This window comes from Theropithecus gelada, chromosome 1 (assembly GCF_003255815.1).
Source record: "Theropithecus gelada isolate Dixy chromosome 1, Tgel_1.0, whole genome shotgun sequence".
Classification (NCBI taxonomy): domain Eukaryota; kingdom Metazoa; phylum Chordata; class Mammalia; order Primates; family Cercopithecidae; genus Theropithecus; species Theropithecus gelada.
In genome coordinates this window covers 148,953,537-148,973,555 of record NC_037668.1, presented here as the reverse complement: position 1 = coordinate 148,973,555, position 20,019 = coordinate 148,953,537, and the positions used below count along the sequence as shown (strand labels likewise).

General features: G+C 36.6%; 1 protein-coding gene across 16 annotated transcripts in view; it reads right to left on the bottom strand.

Moving 5' to 3' along the window:
* ESRRG (estrogen related receptor gamma) overlaps positions 1-20,019 on the bottom strand; it is a 641,686-nt gene that overhangs the window by 177,379 nt on the left and 444,288 nt on the right. For 14 of the 16 annotated variants that reach the window (XM_025358687.1, XM_025358775.1, XM_025358716.1 and 11 more), the window contains one exon: positions 814-1,229. The exons of the other annotated variants lie outside the window; for them this stretch is intronic. In XM_025358687.1, coding sequence (XP_025214472.1) covers positions 814-1,216 — 403 coding nt within the window. In that variant the 5' untranslated portion in view covers positions 1,217-1,229. The remainder of the gene's footprint in view (positions 1-813; positions 1,230-20,019) is intronic. 16 annotated transcript variants of the gene reach the window in all.

The following is a 20,019-nucleotide window of genomic DNA, read 5'->3' as shown; positions in this document are numbered from 1 at the left end:
AATTTCAGTCCTATTTTTCTACACTATATGGGGGAAATAATGTTATTTATAAATCTGAAATCTATGAAGTTTGGGATATATATCACTTATATATGTTGGAGGTACATTCTATCATTCAATGACATTTTGTTGGCATAATTTGGAAATTTTTTACATAAATTCATTTAAAAGTTAGAATAAGTATAGCCAACCACAAGGAAAAAAGAAAGATGAGTAGGTAATTAAATTGGTCTAGAGCAGTGATTCTTAAAATTGGTCTCTGGACTGGCAGCATCATCAACATTACCTGAAAATTTATTTAAAATATACAATCTCAGGCAGGTCCCCACTCCAGATCTAATGAATCAGAAACTCTGGAGGTAGGACCCAGGAATCTACATTTTAACACGATTTTCAGATGATTTTAATGCACACTCAAGTTTGAAAATCACTGGTCTAAAGTATTTATTTCCATGCATCTGTAAGAAGATCCAAAGGGGTCAAAAACACTGTTAGTCCAATGTGCATTTGTACAGTTGCTCTATAGACCCACATTGCTCTAATAATAACTATGCGCTTATAAACTCTACCCAAAGTTTATTATCCTTGCATCATTAAAGCTTAAGAGTAAGAGGAAAATTAATAGATATGGAGTATATCTGGGGGGATTTTAGTCTATAAATCTTCCACTATCAATTGTAATCTATTTCTATTTTCTACTCGAGAGAGAATTAAAACTATGGTACTTGACTTATGAGAATAAGAATAAGGAAAAACAAAAACTCATCATGTGAGGTTGGAAGTGGGGAGAGTATTCCCAGGTCCGACACTAACCTTGAATTGTCCTCTTGAAGAACGCCTTGCAGGCTTCACATGACGCTACCCCATAGTGGTACCCAGAAGCGATGTCACCACACACTAAGCACAGTCTCTTGGGCATCGAGTTGAGCATGTATTCACACTTGGTCTGGGGATCTTCAACGATGGTGCTGGAGCAGTCATCATACAGTTTCCTGACAGGACCACTACCTCCCAGGATAGGAGCAGAAGGGTAGAGAGGTGGCGAGTCAAGTCCGTTCTGATGGCCATTCATGGTTGAACTGTAGCTCCCACTGGCGTCTGATGAGCCACCAGGGCTGTGGTGGTTGACGCTGTCCGTCAGGGAGGCCGGGCTGGAAGGTTCCGTCTTGATGAAGGACGAACAGCTGGAATCAATGTGTCGATCTTTGTTTGACATTCTGCAGAGAAGCCTGAGATTGAGGGAGATACAGAGAGAGAAAGAGGAGAGAGTGTCAAACACAGACACCAAAAGAGGTAGAAACAAAAGAGATGGTGAAAAAATAGAGAAAGGGAAAGGGAAAGGTAAAAGGAGGAAAAAAACATTCATATGTTTAAAAAATTCATATGTTAAAGACATTGCTCTTTGAGAGTGTTTCCTAAGGGCTAGGGACTACACATCATTCATTCTCTAGTCAATACTTCTTGTTCTACAAGAAGGTAATCAGCATAAGGGCATGACAGGGTTACAACAAAGGGCCCAGACAGGCCATAAACAAAAGCTCTAAAGGGTCCAATTGCTTTTATTTTACCTTTCTCTTGGAGAACCAGTGTCAATATCTAAATCAACTCTAGATTCTAAATTTATCAATGGAAGAGGTGGTGATTTGCAAAGTCTATACCATTTCTAAAATTGTATTTATCCTCACTCTACCTTTCCTTCCTCATTCTGATGCTGCAATCATTTTATTATGAGCGGAATAAAACTTTTATTTTCAAGACTGAACAGATGATTCTCAGCTCTGTAATTACTGTTTGTCAGCACGCTTCCATAAGCATAACTGTGTCTTTTATTGATCTGACTAAAACACATAGGGAATATATCCTCAATCACTTTGTTTCTTTATTTAAATTGCTCTATTTCATAGCCATTTGGCAATATAGAAAGACATCAAGTATAAAATTAAAGCCAATATTTAAAGATTATTTCCTAGAGCCTGCAAAACCTAGTGACTGATCACTAGCATTCATTAATAAATGCGTGCATGTGTTCATGCACATTCACATATGCCATTATTTAAGAGATGAATCAGTAAAAGCCATTTGAGCCTTCAGTATACCTGTGAGTTCACAAATCTGATATTATATTATCTGATGTTATAAAATCTGATGTTATATTTATATTCAGTAAAGTAGAAATGTATCAAATTTTGTCCTAAAAAATATGCTTGTGATGGTCCTTCCCCCACTTCTTTTTGTCATTTAACATTATACCTCCTAAAAGGAAAAATGATGAAGCATGTAATCTGGCACACTGTTTCTCTTATCTGGAAGAAACACTTCATCCCTCTTTCTTTGTTGGTCTCACAAGCGACCGAATTTCTGGAAAGGTAATTAGATGAAAAGATATAATTGGTCCTATTTTCTTTTTATTTAGCCATTGTGCAAAATCTTGTTTAGCAAAATCTCTAAGAAGCTTCTGAGAACTCACTATAGAAAGAAGAGGTGACAGTCAAGAAAGGGACTTAGATAATTGCTTCCCAGTGGAAAGCTGATTTATGGGAATCCCTCTGGGTAATGGTCATTCACTAGAATTTGGGGGACTCATCACAGGATAACCAAAAGGATGCAGTTATCTCTTTCACTATAAATCTAATGATTTTTTATCATTGCACAAATTTCATGCTCTCCTCCAGGTACTGCATTGTTCGGTTACTTTAAAATGAAGAAAAATATGGAACTTTTCTGGCAGGAAGTTTCACTTAACTGTTCCAAGAAGGCGGTCTCAGGAGCAAAGCATTGAGGCAAGGTTTGCCTCTTACCAAAGATATTTCACTTTGAGAAATCTTGCACAGCTTTCTAAAGTCAAGCAGTATCAGGATGTGAAGAAAGCAAATAGGAAGGAGAAAGCCACCAAAATATCTTCGTGCTTTCGTCCACCCACTTGTGTTGTCCTTTCCTCAAGAACTAGTGAAAGAAAAAAATATCCCCCTCGCCAGCCTGAACTACGGCGTCCTCTCTCTTCTGCATCTGCTGCCTTGTACCCGTCACTGTTAATGAACGTTGTAATTAATAGATCGCTCTCCTTGTCTCCTTAGCACTCTGGGCTAAGCACTTTCCTCAAGTCAACGTTTGAAAGAAAGCGGGTCGGCACTGACTTACAGCAGCCCTGTGAATTCCTTTTAATTTAGAGCACTTACACCACCACTTCACTTATTACCTTATAATTACTGGACTGCGCGCACATACATTATGATCTTAGACTAGAGTTAGAAGTTATTAGGGTACTAAACCATGCTTGCTCCCCTTTCCTCTCTCCAGCACTGAATTTCTCACAGCTATGACAATTAACTCTTTCACCATCTGCCTACAAGGCACCATTTCTTTATTTAATTTTTTATTTAATTTTTGCTTGGGGCTGCTTGATCTTCAGGCCCTCTTTTTAAAAATTCTTTTTTCCTCTCTCTCTTTTCCTGTATCTTCCATGGTCACTTTCACCCCAGTTTTCTTTTATTCAGGCTCTTCTTCATGGACTTGTAAAATTTGCAAACTCTTGATTTAAAGAACAAGGCCAGAAATTGCCCTCCCATTTACGGATCAGTTATTTGCTAAACCATCAAATATTTATGTGTCAAATGCATGTTGTTAAAGTCCCTGAAAAATAGGGACTCTCCAGCAAGTTGTCGCATCCAAAATCTCACACCATAACTTGGCAATAGGCTGGATAAAACAAGGAAATTCAGGAGGCACGAGCTGCCAGAGAGGTCCTTGAAACAGAAGAAATATCTTCTCCTAAACAAGGTCTGGCCACTGGAGCCATAAATGAAAGTGAACCCACTGGGTTTGTGCTGCAGGTTATGCATGTTTTTGCCCTGCCACGAAGTGTTTCCTTAATTAATATCTTTTGCCCCGTGGAAATAATAAAAGTCAGAATTGCCATTTATCAAGTGCCTATTATGTGCCAGGCACTGAGCTGAGCACTTTACAAATATTACCCCTCATTGAATCCCCAAGATAACTTTGTAAGGGAGATATTTCTCTTTAGGAAACCGAGCCTCAGACCTTTCAAAATTTGCTGAGGGTCGTACAGCTAGGAAGCAGGGCAGCCTGAATCTGAACTCAGGCCTGACTCCAAGGTCCAGAGCAGAGATGTCTCGAGGACAACAGAGTTTTTCATGGTGTTTATTTACTCAATTTTAATAAATAAGGAAGCAAGCAAGTTAGAGGTGGCACGCAGAGATCTACTGGTTTTATTTCTCAGCAATTACATCCACAGCCCATGTATAAGTGGAAAAGGGCTGAAGGAGCCACTGCGCTGGCTGCAGGTCTGCCCTACTGCATCACCCACCCAGGGTTTGCAGTGATGCCTAAACAGAATCCCTGAAAGAATACAGTTGTCTCCTAATTACTACTTAGCTCATTACACTGAACACTTCCTAGACACTATTATATTATAACCTAAAACTACAGCGAGTCTTAATTCTCTGCCTCTCTGTCTCTGAAATTCTACAGCTCTATTATTCAAGCCTGAAATATTCACAACTATCTATAAATTCAATTGTCAGCTGGTGGGTTTTATTCTAGACTTCACTTCAATCTAAAATTAGAGGCACTAAAATTCACATTAACTCTAAGAGGAATGTAGTGAATAGGACTTTATTTCAAAAGAACACCTTTTTGTCAGAAAGAGCCATTTTCAAAATGATGGCTTTATCTGTAGCCAAAGAGAATAAGCCCAATTCCACATTGTGCTGTTAATGCAGAAATTTTAAGTCACATTGGATTAATAAAAATCTAAATTTAGTTAAGAATTATGAATAGAAATAACATGTGTTGAAATATGTGGGAAATATTTATTTTAAAGCCTTAGTATGGTTACTATCATTATTTTAAGAGAAATGGTGAGATGAACAGAGAGTAGGACCAGGTAGCTCCCTTCCCAAAACCTCTGAATGAACCCCCTGAGAATAAACTGGAGGGGGAAATAACAATGTCAAGAATAACCTTTAGTTTCTATACGAGACACTAGGTTTGAGGAATTTAACAGCCTACCTGAAATTTCAGGGCTTTAAAAAGCATTTCAATACAGTTTGAGATACAGCATCAAATAATTCTGATGATCATACTTCAACCTAAAAAGTCGTTTCCTAGCCCTGCTTAGGGTCAGCAAGGGTAAAGATTATCTTTGGTGTTAGATACTAACAATCGGCCAAACAAAATGTCTTAGTTGTTTCACTATTTAAAGATGTAATTTTTGAAAGTTCATTAATGGTGTGTATATGTGTGTACACAGAGTGAGAGAAAGAAAGAATAAGAATCAATTAAAGTTGCTGCTGTAGGGGAAAAAAGGATAATCTGTAAGTTAATGTTCAATTTATATTGTAATTATTTTTGGATTAATAATTGTTTTCGAAGATTCTACCTACATCCAGGTAAATGTGTGATCGTGAATGAACTGTCAGGAGTTTGAATCTCCACATGCACGTGCTGATGTTCAAAGGGCTCTACATTTCAATGGAAGGTCTGAAGCTCAGCCAGTACTTTCATTTGTTAAACACTGGCATAACAATAATGTTCCATAGGGTTATGCATTATTAACCCTTTCACCGAAATACAAGTTCTTAACAAGCAGCTGTATTTCATCATGTGAATTTTACACAGATCTTGAATGCATTTGCTACTGTATTTCCCCCCTAAAACAAATGGAGAAATAAATGGGAAAATGGCTGCATAAAATTCTCCTAAGGAATGTGTGTACAGATCATCTTAGAGCTTCTCGTTTGTTATACTAAGGCAAGATCTTCTGCCACTTTTACTATATCCATACCAATGATAAACCCTTTGGTAGGCTAAAGAAATGTCAACTAAAGAAGTCAACATATTTGCTTTTCTTCTTTGTCATCCTTAAGGGCCTGGAAAGGTAATCATCATCATTATAAATTCCAAATGCTTTAAAAATTTATTTCCAATATTTTTGTATAAGGACACAATGCAGCAAACCTCCAAGTTTACATACAAATACAGAGATAAGAAGAGTCCCCAGCTCCTCTGTGAGATTCATCGGAATCACAGAATTTCAGGGACGGAAAAGAAGGTTATCAAAATCACTACTGTTTCAAAACAAAAATGAATCTATGGTGATTGGTTGATTTTCTACGTTCTGAAATTACCAGATTAAATATTTAAGTATTTGTGTTTTAAAAAATAAAAAGCTCTTAATAGCCTATAGTGTGTATTTGTGTGTGTGTGTGTGTGTGTGTGTGTGTGTTTATGCTTTTAGAAGAAAACCTCTAGACTAATGCTGTAGCTCCCAGAGGTACAGGCTTCAGAGCCCATGACCCCAGCAGCTCCCATGGCAGCCTGAGTTACAACTTCAAGCACGCTACTTTACAATGAGCTTTTTTTCCCCCTGCTTCAACTAATTGCACTCTCGTAAAGTGGCAAAATGTGAATCACTTAGTAACAAAATGGGCACCAGCTGCTATTGTCAGAGAATGGTGATGCTGAAGAAAGGGAAAGCAACCGAATGAAGTGTCATGTCAGAAATCAACGGTGCAACGTGTGATTTGAGAAAACATGACTACTTTACAGAGACAGGGTGTCATTATGGCATCACAGTAATACGATGCTTTGACAACTGCTGGGTCTAACATATCATCATCACATTAAGGTACACTGGCTTAGTTGGGAAAAGAAGAGAAAGGATTTTTTCTTTTAATAGGAAATATCTTAAGGTCTGCCTGGTTAACCTAACGGAAGGAGATCATTAATTGTAAAGGAAGAATTGTGAATCCTGGTCCACACGCTCAGAAAGATAAAAACACATGGGCAACTTATGCACACATGCTTCTGTACAATTTTAAGGCCTGCTTTAACAAGCATTGAGCCCTATCTAATAGAATGGATTTCTGTATATCAGGATCACAATGACTTAGATTTAGTAATGCTGCTTCTTGATTCTTTGAACAAATAACTTGTGCATTTAGTCCAAAAGACTCTCTCTAGCTTACTCCATGAAGAACAAGAATAATAAAACAGCTGCCCTCAAAGCTGGTGCCTGAGTTGCTGACAAGAGATAGAGCTATGTAATGTGGAGACATGGAGCCAGCCCCCTAAAAAGAAAAATCAGAGCTGAAAGCTCTCCCAACTCTGTAAAAAGCTCTCTGCTGCAAGCAAAAAGGAAATTCAGTGCAAGTAACCAAGACCTTCAACTCATTTCTGGCTGATCATTGAAATAAAAGTGTCCCATGCATTATAATTTCATACCTACTGACCAAACTCTTAACAGCAGGACCTCACTGAAACCCTATCTGCTTTTAGGGTTGTAGAGTTCAATGGTCCTTTCTTATTTAATTTTTTTCTAATATTAGGTTGGTCAACTATCCTGGTTTTAGCAGTAAAATTCCATGTCCTGGATACCCCTAAATCCCAAGTAAACCAAGATGGTTTGTCACTCAATCTGACATATAAAGATACCGATAGAATCCTATGTCTTCACTCCTGCGAAATCTAAGGGATTTGGAAATGGAGACAATTCATTCCTTGCAATGGAAGTCCAGAAAAATGGCAAGAGAAATGCACTAATAAGATCGACTAAACTAATGGGGACTAGGGGCATTGTAAGTATGTATGTGGTGTAAGTGTCTGTGGACACAGCAGCATCCCATTTTACTATGCTGTGCAAGCTGGAAGTGACTGCTGATTTCCTTAAGTCATCCAGACTATTTTAGATGTAGGAAATTGCGGTTGCTTCAATTTGTATTGCCAGGTGATTTCTTATGCTTCCTGGTTGATAAACTTTATTAATGGGAAAAGAAATGGTCCTGTGATATCACAATGTGTTGCACATTATGATTGTTGACAGTTTCTGTGTTTAAGGATTCGATCTGATGCAGAGGCGCTTAGTAGTGCAATTTATCCTTAGCTTGTTTTCTTGGACCTATTTCAATCTGGGGGTGACCATCTCTTGTTTATGGCTCTAAATACAGTAAGCGAGCTACTGACAAATCAATAAAACTGTTAAATGCATAATAATGCCGAGTAATTGCATACATGATGTTTTGCATAATTAACTGTCTGAGCTTTTCTTTAATATAATGGGCACTCATGTAATATAGAGCAGTTATAAGTCTATAAAATATACACAGTTTATATGAACCATGATTCTGCTTAAAACTCTGGCTAATCATCTACATCGGCTTTGAAGGGAGAGCTCTCCTCCACTGCCAAGTCCAAATCAATTCTTATGACATTACTTTATAACTAACATGATATTTAACTGATGATGGCTATTAGCTATTATACAGATTGCATTCAAAAACTGTAACAGTAGGGGGGAAATACCATTTAGTTTAAACAAACTTCTGCCATGTAATCAATATTATTGAGGCAAATTAAGTGTTTTAACAAGTGTGTATATTTGCCCTAATGCAGCTTAATTAACTATATCCTCACAACTGCTCAACTACATGACGCCAATGGATCCGAAGAGAGAATCTCGAAAACCTCCTAGACAGAAACAAAGATGCACAGCAGATGGAAAAACAAGCATTTTGTCTCCGATCCCTGAAAATATTTCTTACTTTACTCAAGTTACTCTTCTGTGAACCAAAAGCCTAAAGACAGCAGGGCCTTCGAACAGTGTGCTACAGTCAACCATTTGGGCAGTAGATGTCCCAGTATTGACCAGGTCACTATGCCCAGGGTAGAGTCTAATAGCTCTAGGCAATGGGTGGGGACCACTACTAAAACGAAAGGTTTCTATGAGATTAAAAAAAAAAAAAAGTACCCAAGATAAATCATTAAAATGAAGCTTACAATATATGCTGAATGTAACATTTATTCGGTGTTAGAGATTTACTATGCCATGAGCAGACCTCCTCTGCAGTAAGCTTTCTAGGGGAAAGCAATAGTCTCCTACTTCTACAAATCTCTGGTCTTTCAAACAGAAATATGGATCAATAAAGTTTGCTTGTGTTCAGACAATTCTGTTTTCAAGCACTCAAGGAGCTCACCGAAGAGAACTCGACACAACAGAAGGGGACTGACAGCTAAATGAAGACCTTCCCACAGCACCGCGCTAGAGAAGAAATAAACAGACATTCAACTCATAGAAAGTCTATGCACTGATCTTTACAAATTACAATTGAATATAGATGCTTTACTCACAGACACTCCAGTGATGGAGTTCACAAATCAAATCGAGGTCAATGAAAGCTCAGGCTTCCTGAATGTCCCTTTCCTATTCTCTGCTATACTGAAACAGGAAATGCAAATGCTATCAGAAGTTGATATAAGGATATGGAGATCATAGTATTGATGTCATTCTTTACTCATTACAAAAATGTTTTGCAAAAGCAATTACAGTGACCAATAAACCAGCTGCCTCCACAGACATAGGTCAGTTCACCAAGAGTGGAACTCTAAAAGGTACTCTGCAACTGAGTGAATCACAGTGTTGAGCAAATCTAAATGCTAGGAAATCATTGTTGAAATAAAGGTTGCTTCAAGCACATATGAAAATTTCTGTGTTAGATGGAGATTTGCAGTACAATCAGAGATAATAAACTCCATCTGTTGGTAGCAGTTAAACTATATTTATATTTTTACCTTAATAGCTTAGTCTGCAGTAGTTAACATCTGGATGTAAATGCAGCTGGTCTTGGGCGATCTATAGCAGAGTTGACATTATATTGTTGGTATCAGGTGTTGTCCAGCTGAAGTAGAAGAGTAGTGGGGAGGCAGGGAGGAGGGGAACTCAGCTAATTATTAATCCTAAAAATTCCTCCTCTATCCTCTCTTTAAATAAACATTTCATTGAGCTAGTTACTTGAAGAGAAAGTAAAGCTAAAACACACAAGCCACTATTTGCAGGCAAGGGAAAATAACATATATCTGCACATATATTTAATTCAAGCCATGGAAATGACTAAGGATTTATTTTGTAGCATGACGGTTTTTTTTTTTTTTTAAAGGATTATTCAGCAGCAAGATAGCATTCAGTGAAGCCAGTAGAAGCCACTGAAAAGCCAAGAGTTCAAATCAGGATCTGCTTGTCATTTGTCACATTCAAAAGTCCAAATACAAACATGCAGAGAAAAATGTCTAAATATAATTTGCCATTCTAAAAAATCAGCTGAAAAAAAAGGGACTATACCAGAGTCTCTGCTGCTTGCTTTTCTTCTCCTCTCCTTTCCCAGGGAGCCCTGACTTCCTGCAGTATTTGACAGAGCACTAGACATGGGTTCTAGCTCTGGATCCAGGCACTGTGTAACTGGAGCCAAGTCATTGTACCACACTGACTCTCAGTTTTCTCATTTATAAAATGAGAGTATTTGCCTACATGCTTCTTAAAGAACTCCGGCCATTTTTAAAAAGCATATATTCTACTCAAATAAAAAACACACTGCCTTGTGAGTCTGATTAGACCTTGAGAGCAAGGACTATTGCACCAAGGAGTACTCTTCAAACTCCCAAATTTCCATTTCCTTTGCTGCCACTGCACTGAGTCACCATTCAGGGGCATGCCAGGGCCCGTGTGTGTGTGTGTGTGTGTGTGTGTGTGTGTGTGTTGTGTATATGTCTGTGTGTGTGTAGCAGGAGAATAAGTAATTAAACAACTTGCTACATAACAAGGAAACTGCAGCAACCACATTCAACTGAACACTCACTCCCAGTGGGCTACAAAAAGACAAACAGAAACGTTATCATTTTAGGGGAGCTGGGGAATGGGACTCTTGGTTTTTTCCTAGAAATGGTTCTCTTTTTGCTCATTACGTTTTTGGTGGGAGGTGTTGGCGGAAGGGCACTTCCCTGCAATCAGTGTCTAAGTGAATGTTTGTCCCAGTGTGTGACACCACGCTGTCAGCAAGCAGCGGGGAGCTGTTGAGTTGTTACTACATTTGATTTGACTGCCAGTAGGAAGCTTCATTTCTACCAACTGTTAGTTGCTTGCTCAAAGAATCTTCTCTTCATTTTTGGAGTGATTTTTTCCCTCTCTTCTATTTCCCGTTCCTTGATATGTTGGAAGCCCAAATGCCATGTGGATTTGTCAGAGGCAACCTTAGTACTTGGCCCCTAAGCTTGTCAGATCTGAGAATCTGGATGCAAGGGATCCATGCAGTTTGTTCAGTGTTCCTGGTCTCTCATGTAGCGTCTCCTACATCTGAAGATTGCATTTTAATTCGGAATCCCTAGACCACCCCAAGGTCAACACAGGCATGAAGTGGTTCTGCCACACTGTGGCCATGTCTTTTTACATGGTGGGATTTATTTTAGCCAACAGAACAGATATTTCTGCAGCCCTTACTAGGTGAAAATAAGTGTTGTCATTCACCTTTTTGTGAAATTTTGTTGAAATCAGTGCTAGTTTTGGTGATTGCTTCTGGCACTTTAAAAATTTTTTCTGATTTGGTAACTTTACTACATCATCTGAAAGTCTTTCTCCCTAAAAAAAAATAACTTTGGTAATTAGGAGTCTCAAATAGTGCCTCTGACAACAACTTCTGATAATGAAAAGGATCTTTGGATAAAAAACGAAAGAATATACGTGAGTGAAAAGGGTGAGAAAAAAAGAAAAAATAATCCCTGAGAGATATAACGAAAATTCAGGCTGAATAAAAAAGTAATTAACACTAAAGAGCTAAAACTGTAATTAAGAAAAAATTTCATTAAGAGGAAGCAGGCGAGCCTGCTTTTCTAAATATGACAAGGTGCTGTGTAAAAATAAAATAGAAGCAGGTTTCGGTGAGTGGAGCAGGAAAGCCATGTCTTTAACCAGATCAAATTCTCGAAATTGGCTGTCAAGACAGGATTGTTGTGATTTATACCCGTCTATCAAGTGCACGAACGAGAGACAGAGAGAACAGAGGCAAGCTGCTGTCGCTTCCATTCGCAAAGAACCTTTAATTTCCACAGCACCATCTGTTACCAAATCTAATTCACATTCCCCCTTAATCTGGTTTAGTTCCATAATACTAATTCTTCCCCAACCTTTATGAACACAAACCACACAAAAACAAAACAAAAATAAAACTACAAAACACAAGGCTTTGGTTCTCAGTGAGTGAGAAATTGAATATTACAGAGTTAAGATGTTAAGGCTCTGGTGACGTATGTGAAGCAGGCTCTCTTCCATTAAAATGTATTCCTGGTAAGGGGATTTGTTTTCAGCCAATGAAGAGATATGAAATTGTTCATATTTGGGGTAAAAAAAAAAAGATATAAAAGTAGGCCGGGGACATGAAAGCAGAGGTTGTCATAAAATACAATTGTTGTCAAGTTTAGTCACTTTCAGAACTGGCTGTAAAATCACTTTGTCATCGCTTTCATATAGAGAAAAGCTGAAATTGTATTTTAGGTAAGGAAACTCAAGAGAGTGGTGTATATATTCAGAAAGAGTGGAGAAGGGTTGGGGAAAAAACCTAGGAGAAATAGAAATGGAAAACAATTACATACATCTTAAAACACAGAGATGCATATGGGTAAACACACATTAACTTCCCTCAATCTAAGATTCTATTAGCACATCCTTTTGATTCACCATTGCTTCTACTCTTAGCCAATATAATAACTGGCATTCGCAATAATGAGTCTGCAGAGCTATAAAATTAGAAAGTGCTTTCTGTATCAGAGAAAGATTAAACTATGCTCAGTAAAGATTTAGTGTTAAATGTATTTTATTGCTTTCCAAGTCTGTGGAAATTTGTTATCTCTAAAGGCAATAGTACATAAAGATCCACAAGCATCCATTACAAAATGCAAAAAAGGTACCATGTGAATACTGGGGTGAGTTTTGATTACACATTTAGTCAACAGGCTCACTACCTAAGTTTTCTACGACCATTACAGTAATTACCATTTTGTTCTCTTACCCAGTATTATAGAACACTAGCTAGGTTACATAATATTATTCCCTCACTTTCAGAGATAATTGGAGAGACTATGATATAAAATTTATATTTATCACAGGTCTGATTTTCACCCATAAATATATTTTTATAGAGAAGACTTTAACATGTAAAGTCCATGGCTGGACTTTGTAGTCTCTTAACACATTTTTTAAAAATCCAAAATGTTGGGATTTTTTGGGTTTTTAAAAATTTGGATTTCAACTATCAGATGTAATAAAAGCCTGATTTTTAAGAGATATGGGAGATCATGAAAGAAGATAAACTGTTTTATAACACTAAAACAAACAAAAAACTTGAGACCTGAATAAATATGCCTACACACACAAACATATTATCTTTACAGTCCCTATAAAAACATCAATGGTTGTCATAAACAAATGTAACTGATTAAAGATTATACAGATGAAAAAATATAAGGCAACACTCTTAAGATTTTCATTATTCAATAAGGAATATGCTAATTCTGATATCCCTAAATTATAACATGTATTCCATAATTTTTAGAATTTCTATTTCAGTTCCAAATTAAAGAAAATTTTCAGTTCTTCACACACAGAAGAGAAGCTAAAATTCATAAGACTGACAACAATAAATGCTGAGGAAGATACGCAGCAACTGAAAATCACATATGTTGCTGGGAGGGTATAAAATGACACAGCCTCATCAGAAAAAAAATGTTTGGAAGTTTCTAATAAAGTTAAATGGACACCATAGCACAGCATTTCCACTCCTAGATATTTACTACAAGTGAAAACATATCTCCACAAAAAGAACTGCTTAGGAATGTGTATCACAGCTTTATTTATAATATTAGCTCTAAGCTGAAAACAAATCAAATGTCCATCACTGATGAACAAATAAACAAATTATGAAATATATACCTGTGTGTGTGTGTGTGTGTGTTTTCATGTGTGTGTGCACTCAAAGGAATCCTAGTCAAAGATAAAAAGAAATGAACTGTGATAAATGCAATCACATTGCTAGATCTTAAAAACATCCTGGCCAAGTAAAACAAGCTAGATGCGAAAGAATACATACTCTAAAATTCTGTGATGTTGCAGAACAAGGAAAACTAATCATCATCATAGAAATCACAGTGGTTTTTCTGGAGCAAGGAGTGGGGATTGCCTAGAGAGGAACATAGGGAAGCTGGGGGTTTTATGAATTATATGGGTCATATTTGTCAAACCTCATCTAACTGCACAGAAAATATGTCTGGTTGTAAATTGTATCTAAAAGGTAATCTAAACAAAATTTTAAACCATGGGTTAAACATAATAGCAATGCATTACCAGAAGTTTTCCTTGATTCCTATGCTCTGTACCAGATCATAAATAACCGGATCTAGAATATTCTTTTATCAGTGCCTACTTCCACCTCTCATTTACACGCAATGGACTAGGGAAGTGAGAGGACTTATTGAAGGACTCCCAGAATTACAGGCAAAACCCAATTCAAACTCCAGATTTCCATCTCTTAGGCCAGCTCTTTTCTTAACTAAGGCCTGCGGTGAAAAATATTTCACTGACTTGAATGATAAAATGTTTTTCATATTCTGTTTTTAAAAACTTATAAAATCCTTGCAACTGTAAACATAACATAAATGCATTCATGTGTATATTTTGGAAGAAAAGAAAGCTAACCTGCCTTCATTCGCCATTTTCTTCCCTCAAAATATGTCCAATAATAAAATGGCTTTAGGAAATCTGCAATGTGTGAGTAGTCATAATGTGTAGTGTAAGTCAGTCAAGATAGGCTTAAACATTTTCTTTGTTTGGTTTGGTTTGGCTTTTGTAATAAGGAAGTAGATGCTATAGAATATAGAATAAAGAAAAATGTAGAATTTAGGAAGTAGAAATAAGAAAAAGAGGATACTCATTTGATTTTTTAAAATACGGTTAAGCTAAAAGTATATATACACAAAGTAGAACGTATTAGGGAGAAAAATACCACATATAAAACCTGAGTAGGTAAAATGATACATTTCAAAAGAAATATATAATTTCTAAGAGGCTACCAGGTAAGAAAACTTGCATAGCAACTGGAATAAATTGAAAAATTATTTCATCACCAATTTGCCAAATGATTCTGATGTAGTAACACCTAAGTAACACTTTCCTTAGCAGGAAAGGAAATAAATCATAGGGCTCATTTCTTGCCTTTAACTTTCACACACACAAAGGTTATAGCATTTAGTATTAAGGAGAAACAACATAATTATACAGCTAATTCATGTTTTCCTGAAAAAGGGTTTCTGTAGAATAATAAAACTGCGTGTATCCCTGAAGACAAATCTGGCCAAGTTCACCATCCATCCCTTTCAATGGCTCCACACATGCTACAGGATACCAGGTCTCTTAATCCAAGTGTCCAGACCCGGCCTTCCCTGAGCTGACCCGGCCTTTCCCTTCAACCTCAGCCTTGTATCTTAAACCATCATGCATCGTGTAACAACATGTCAGTCAACAACAGGTCACAAATATGACACTGGTCCTGTAAAATTATAATGGAGCTGAAAAATTCCTATCACCTAGTGACGTCATAGTGCAATGTATTACTCACATGTTTTTGATGATGCTGGTGTAAACAAACACATTGCACTGCCAGTCATATAAAAGTATAGCACATTCAATTATGTACAACATGTTGTACTGATAATGATAATAGATGAGTACATTACTGGTTTATGTATTTAGTATACTTTTTAATCATTATTTTAGAGTGTACTCCTTCTACTTACTAAAAAAAAAAAAAAAAACAAAGTTACTTGTAAAACAGCCTCAGGCAGGTCCTTCAGGAGGTATTTCAGGAGAAGGCATTGTTGTCATAAGAGATGACAGCTTCATGCATGCTACTGCCCTGAAGACCTTCCAGTGGGACTTGATGTGGAGGTGGAAAGCAGTAATATGGATACTCCTGACCCTGTGTAGGCCTAGGCAAGTGAGTGTGTGTGTCTATATTTTAACAAAAGAGTTTAACAAGTAAAAAAAAAAATCTAAAAAACAGAAAAAACCTTATAGAGTAAGAATATAAAGAAAAAAATGTACAGCTATACAGCATGTTTGTGTTCAAAGCTAAGTATTATGATGAAAAGAGACAAAAAGTTGTTTAACATTTTAGCAGTTTATATAAAGTTAAAAAGTTACAGTAAGCTAGGGCTAATTTATTATTGAACAAAGGAAATTTTAAAATAAATGTACTTTCACTAAGTGTAGAGTATTTATAAAGTCTACAGTAGGATACAGTAATGTCCCAGGCCTTCACATTCACTCACCATTTACTCACTGACTCACCCAGGGCCATTTCCAGCCCTGTAAGTTCCAGTCATGCTCAGTGTCTTCTACAAGTATACCATTTTTTTATCCTTTATACTATATTTTTACTGTACCTTATGTTTAGATATGTTTAGATACATAAATACTTACTATTATGTAACAATTGCCTACATTATTCAGCACAGAAACATGTTGTACACATTTGTAGCCTCTAGGTTATATGACATAGCCTAGGTGTGTAGTGGGCTATACGATCTAGGTTGGTGTAAATACACTTTAGGATGTTCACGTAAGGAAATTGCCTAACAAAAAATTTCCCAGAACATATCCTCGTTGATAAGTAACACATGGCTGTATACATGCAATGCTTAACACTTTGTAAGTCCCCATGCTAATCAGCTTTTCACACTGCTTTTCCTTCTCTCTGGAATTCAACTTTCTTACCCTTGGTTCCACTTTCTGCACAATTTCCATTCATCAGTAAAAGTACAATTGGGTTATCATTTCCTCAGCAAGTCTTTCCTGACACTCTTTCCTTTAGGCTCATAATACTATGAACCTATTTCTATAATTACAGTTAACATCTTTTTGTGTGTGTGTAATTAAAAAAAAAACTAGAGATGGCATCTTGCGACGTTGGCCAGGTTGGTCTTGAACTCTTGGCCTCAAGCAATCCCCTTGCCTTGGCCTCCCAAAGTGCTAGGATTAGAGGCATGAGTCACCACACCCAACTTTAACATCCTTTTTAATGCGCAGTTGTCCCTCAGTATCCATGGGGGATTCATTCCAGGACCTCCTCTCAGATACCAAAGTCTACAGATGCTCAAGTCCCATATATAAATTGATGTAGTATTTGCATGTAACCTGTGGACATCTTCCCATATACTTTAAATCATCTCTGGATTATTTGTAATAGCATATATAATATAAATGCTATGTAAATAGTCATTATACTGTATTGTTTAGGGAATAATGACAATAAAAAAAAGTCTGTACATGTTCAGTATAGATAAAATCATCCTTTTTTTCTGAAATTTTTTATCTGCAGTTGGTCAAATCCACAGATGCAGAACCCACAGACATGGAGAAATGACTGTACATACTTACATTTCCATCCTTCCACTATGAATTAATTGTTTTACATTTCTATTTAACCCTGTTCCTGGGTTGTTGAGTAAATGAACAAACCATGAATTCACACACACAAAAAGTTGTGGACTTTAAATGTTGGATCACACATTTCCTAAATAAAAGTGTTGTTTATACAATCTCAAGAATCTGTGAAATAAAACATTAAGCATAGAAAAACTATTTTATGGAAGATAAAACAAAACAAAACCCAAAAACCTACTGGGTGAAGTAGTATTATGATTATAAGATTTTTAATTGGAAGGCCTAGTTTTGAGTTCACCAGCATTGTGATTTGCTAAAGGTAAACTCTGACATGGTATCTACAAGTCTTGGTTGCTAAAGCTGTTAAATGGAAGGTATATCTCATTGTGAATTTTAACAAGATTAAATAAAAATTGTTTGCATTGAATCAGAAGGATATCAGTGAGCAAGGAAGAAAAATGCCATTTTAGGGTGAAGGAGGATGACCCCAAAAGTGAGAAAGTAGGGAATAGTCTCAGAGAGTGTAGAAGGGGGCGGTTCTGAAGTATACTGTAGGGGATATGGAATCAGAACTGGGTTCAGAAGCCCATTGGGGCCAGATTGCAGAAGGTTTGAAACATCACACTACCTAGATTAGATGTCACTTTGTAGGTAATGGGAAGCTACTGAAGGTAACTAAGGAGAAAAGAGAAATCAGTCAATTTGTGTTTCTTTTTTCTTTTTCTTTTCTTTTCTTTGTTTTTTTTTTTTTTCATTGTTTTTTCTTTTTTTTCTTTTTACCTATAGTCTCACTCTGTCACCCAGGCTGGAGTGCAGTGGCATGAACAGACCTTGCAGAAGCCTCTTGACCTTCTGGGCTCAAGTGATCCTCCCGTCTCAGCCCTGAGTAGCAGGGATTACAGGTGTGTGCCACCACACCTGGCTAATTTTTTTTTTTTTTTTTTTTTTTAAATACAGACAGAATTTCGCCATATTGCCCAGGCTGGTCTTGAACTCCTGGACTCAAGCAACCCACCCGCTTCGGTCTCCCAAAGTGTTGGGATTACAGGCGTGAGCCGCTGCACCTGGCCCAATTTTTGTTTCTGTTAAACACTGTTTTGGCTCCAGCATTGTCCGTATATTCACTCATTCATTCCTATCATGTTTTAAGCCTATAACTTAGTAAACAAAAGAGACCACATCTTTGAACTCAGTGTTTACAGCCCAACTATGAAGCTATTATATTATCTTCATTTATGAATGAAAAGAAAGGAGATGAATATTATGGGAATCAACAGAGGAGGTTTTTGTACTCCTAGTGTTCTACAAATAATATATAATAATTAGTCAAGCTACAATTTCTTTGACAAAGTATAATTTTTAATATATAATATGAAAACAAATTAATGCTTTGTCATAGAACTGATCATTTTCTTAAACTGTGGTAGTGATTACAAAAATCTCACATGTGATAAAATTATATAGAACTAAACACACACACACACAAATGAATATGAGTAAAACTGGTGCTATCTGAAAAGTCCACAAACTAAACACACACACACACACATACACACACAAATGAATATGAGCAAAATCGGTGCGATCTGAAAAGTCCACAAACTGCAATTACCTGGTTGTAATATTACACTACAGTGATGCAAATAGTTACAACTGAAGGAAACTGGGTAAACAGGATTCTCCGTATGATTTCATACAACTTCATGTGAGTCTATAATTATCTCAAAATAAAAAGTTTTTTAAATTAACATTTTCCTTGAGGGCTAGACTATAAATCATATTTGACTTTGTATCCCCAGTACTTCATGTTATGCCGAGTTCATGTCAGCTTCTTAATAAATGTGTCACTTAAGAGATGTTTGTTGAATAAGTAAATGAATGAATTACAAAGCATCACATCAAGTAAACACATCATTTCTGTTTACTAATGCTATGAACCTGATCTCATGAGTTTCTATGTCTGAAATATATGTTTATGACATTAATTTAAATAATAGAGTCATGAGTATCTGATTCTAGATACCATGAAGTCAAGATCATGAAGGTTTCACCAGTGTGAAAAGGTGGTTAGCATGGGACTTACAAAGCGTTAAACATTGCATGTATACAGTCATGTGTTATTTATCAACAAGGATCTGTTCTGGGAAATTTATTGCTAGGCAATTTCCTTATGAGAACATCCTAGAGTATATTTACACCAACCTAGATCATTGAAGATGCTGGCATAGATGCTTGGATGGTTCTCTCTTCTGCCACCACATCTCACAGTGTATGGTGAATTCTCAAAATAATGTTCTTAAGAAATACTGATATAATTTTATATGTCCCAAAAAGATATACAGAAAGTTTGTTCTTTTTCTTTTCTCTGCTGTGGCAGCGGAAAATATTACAACCCTACTGGTTCTCAAGACAACATTGTAAGATGAGTGTTATCTCCATTTTACAGATGAGGAAAGAAGGCTGTGGTAGAACCAGAACCAAACATGGATTTTCTGTTGAAATCCTTCACTCTGCACTACAAAATGCTGTACCACAGAGATTTAATATCAATATTTTATAACAGCCAACTTAATATGTCAACTGTAGACATAGTTATATTTAACACTTTAATCTTCTAAAGATTTTTTGTTCTTTAATTTTCTTAAACAACTGTATACTCAGTAAGTGCCATGATGTACCTGTCTTGACTATTTGACCCCAAAATAACAAAACTGTGACCAAATTAAAATAAAAACAAAAAATGT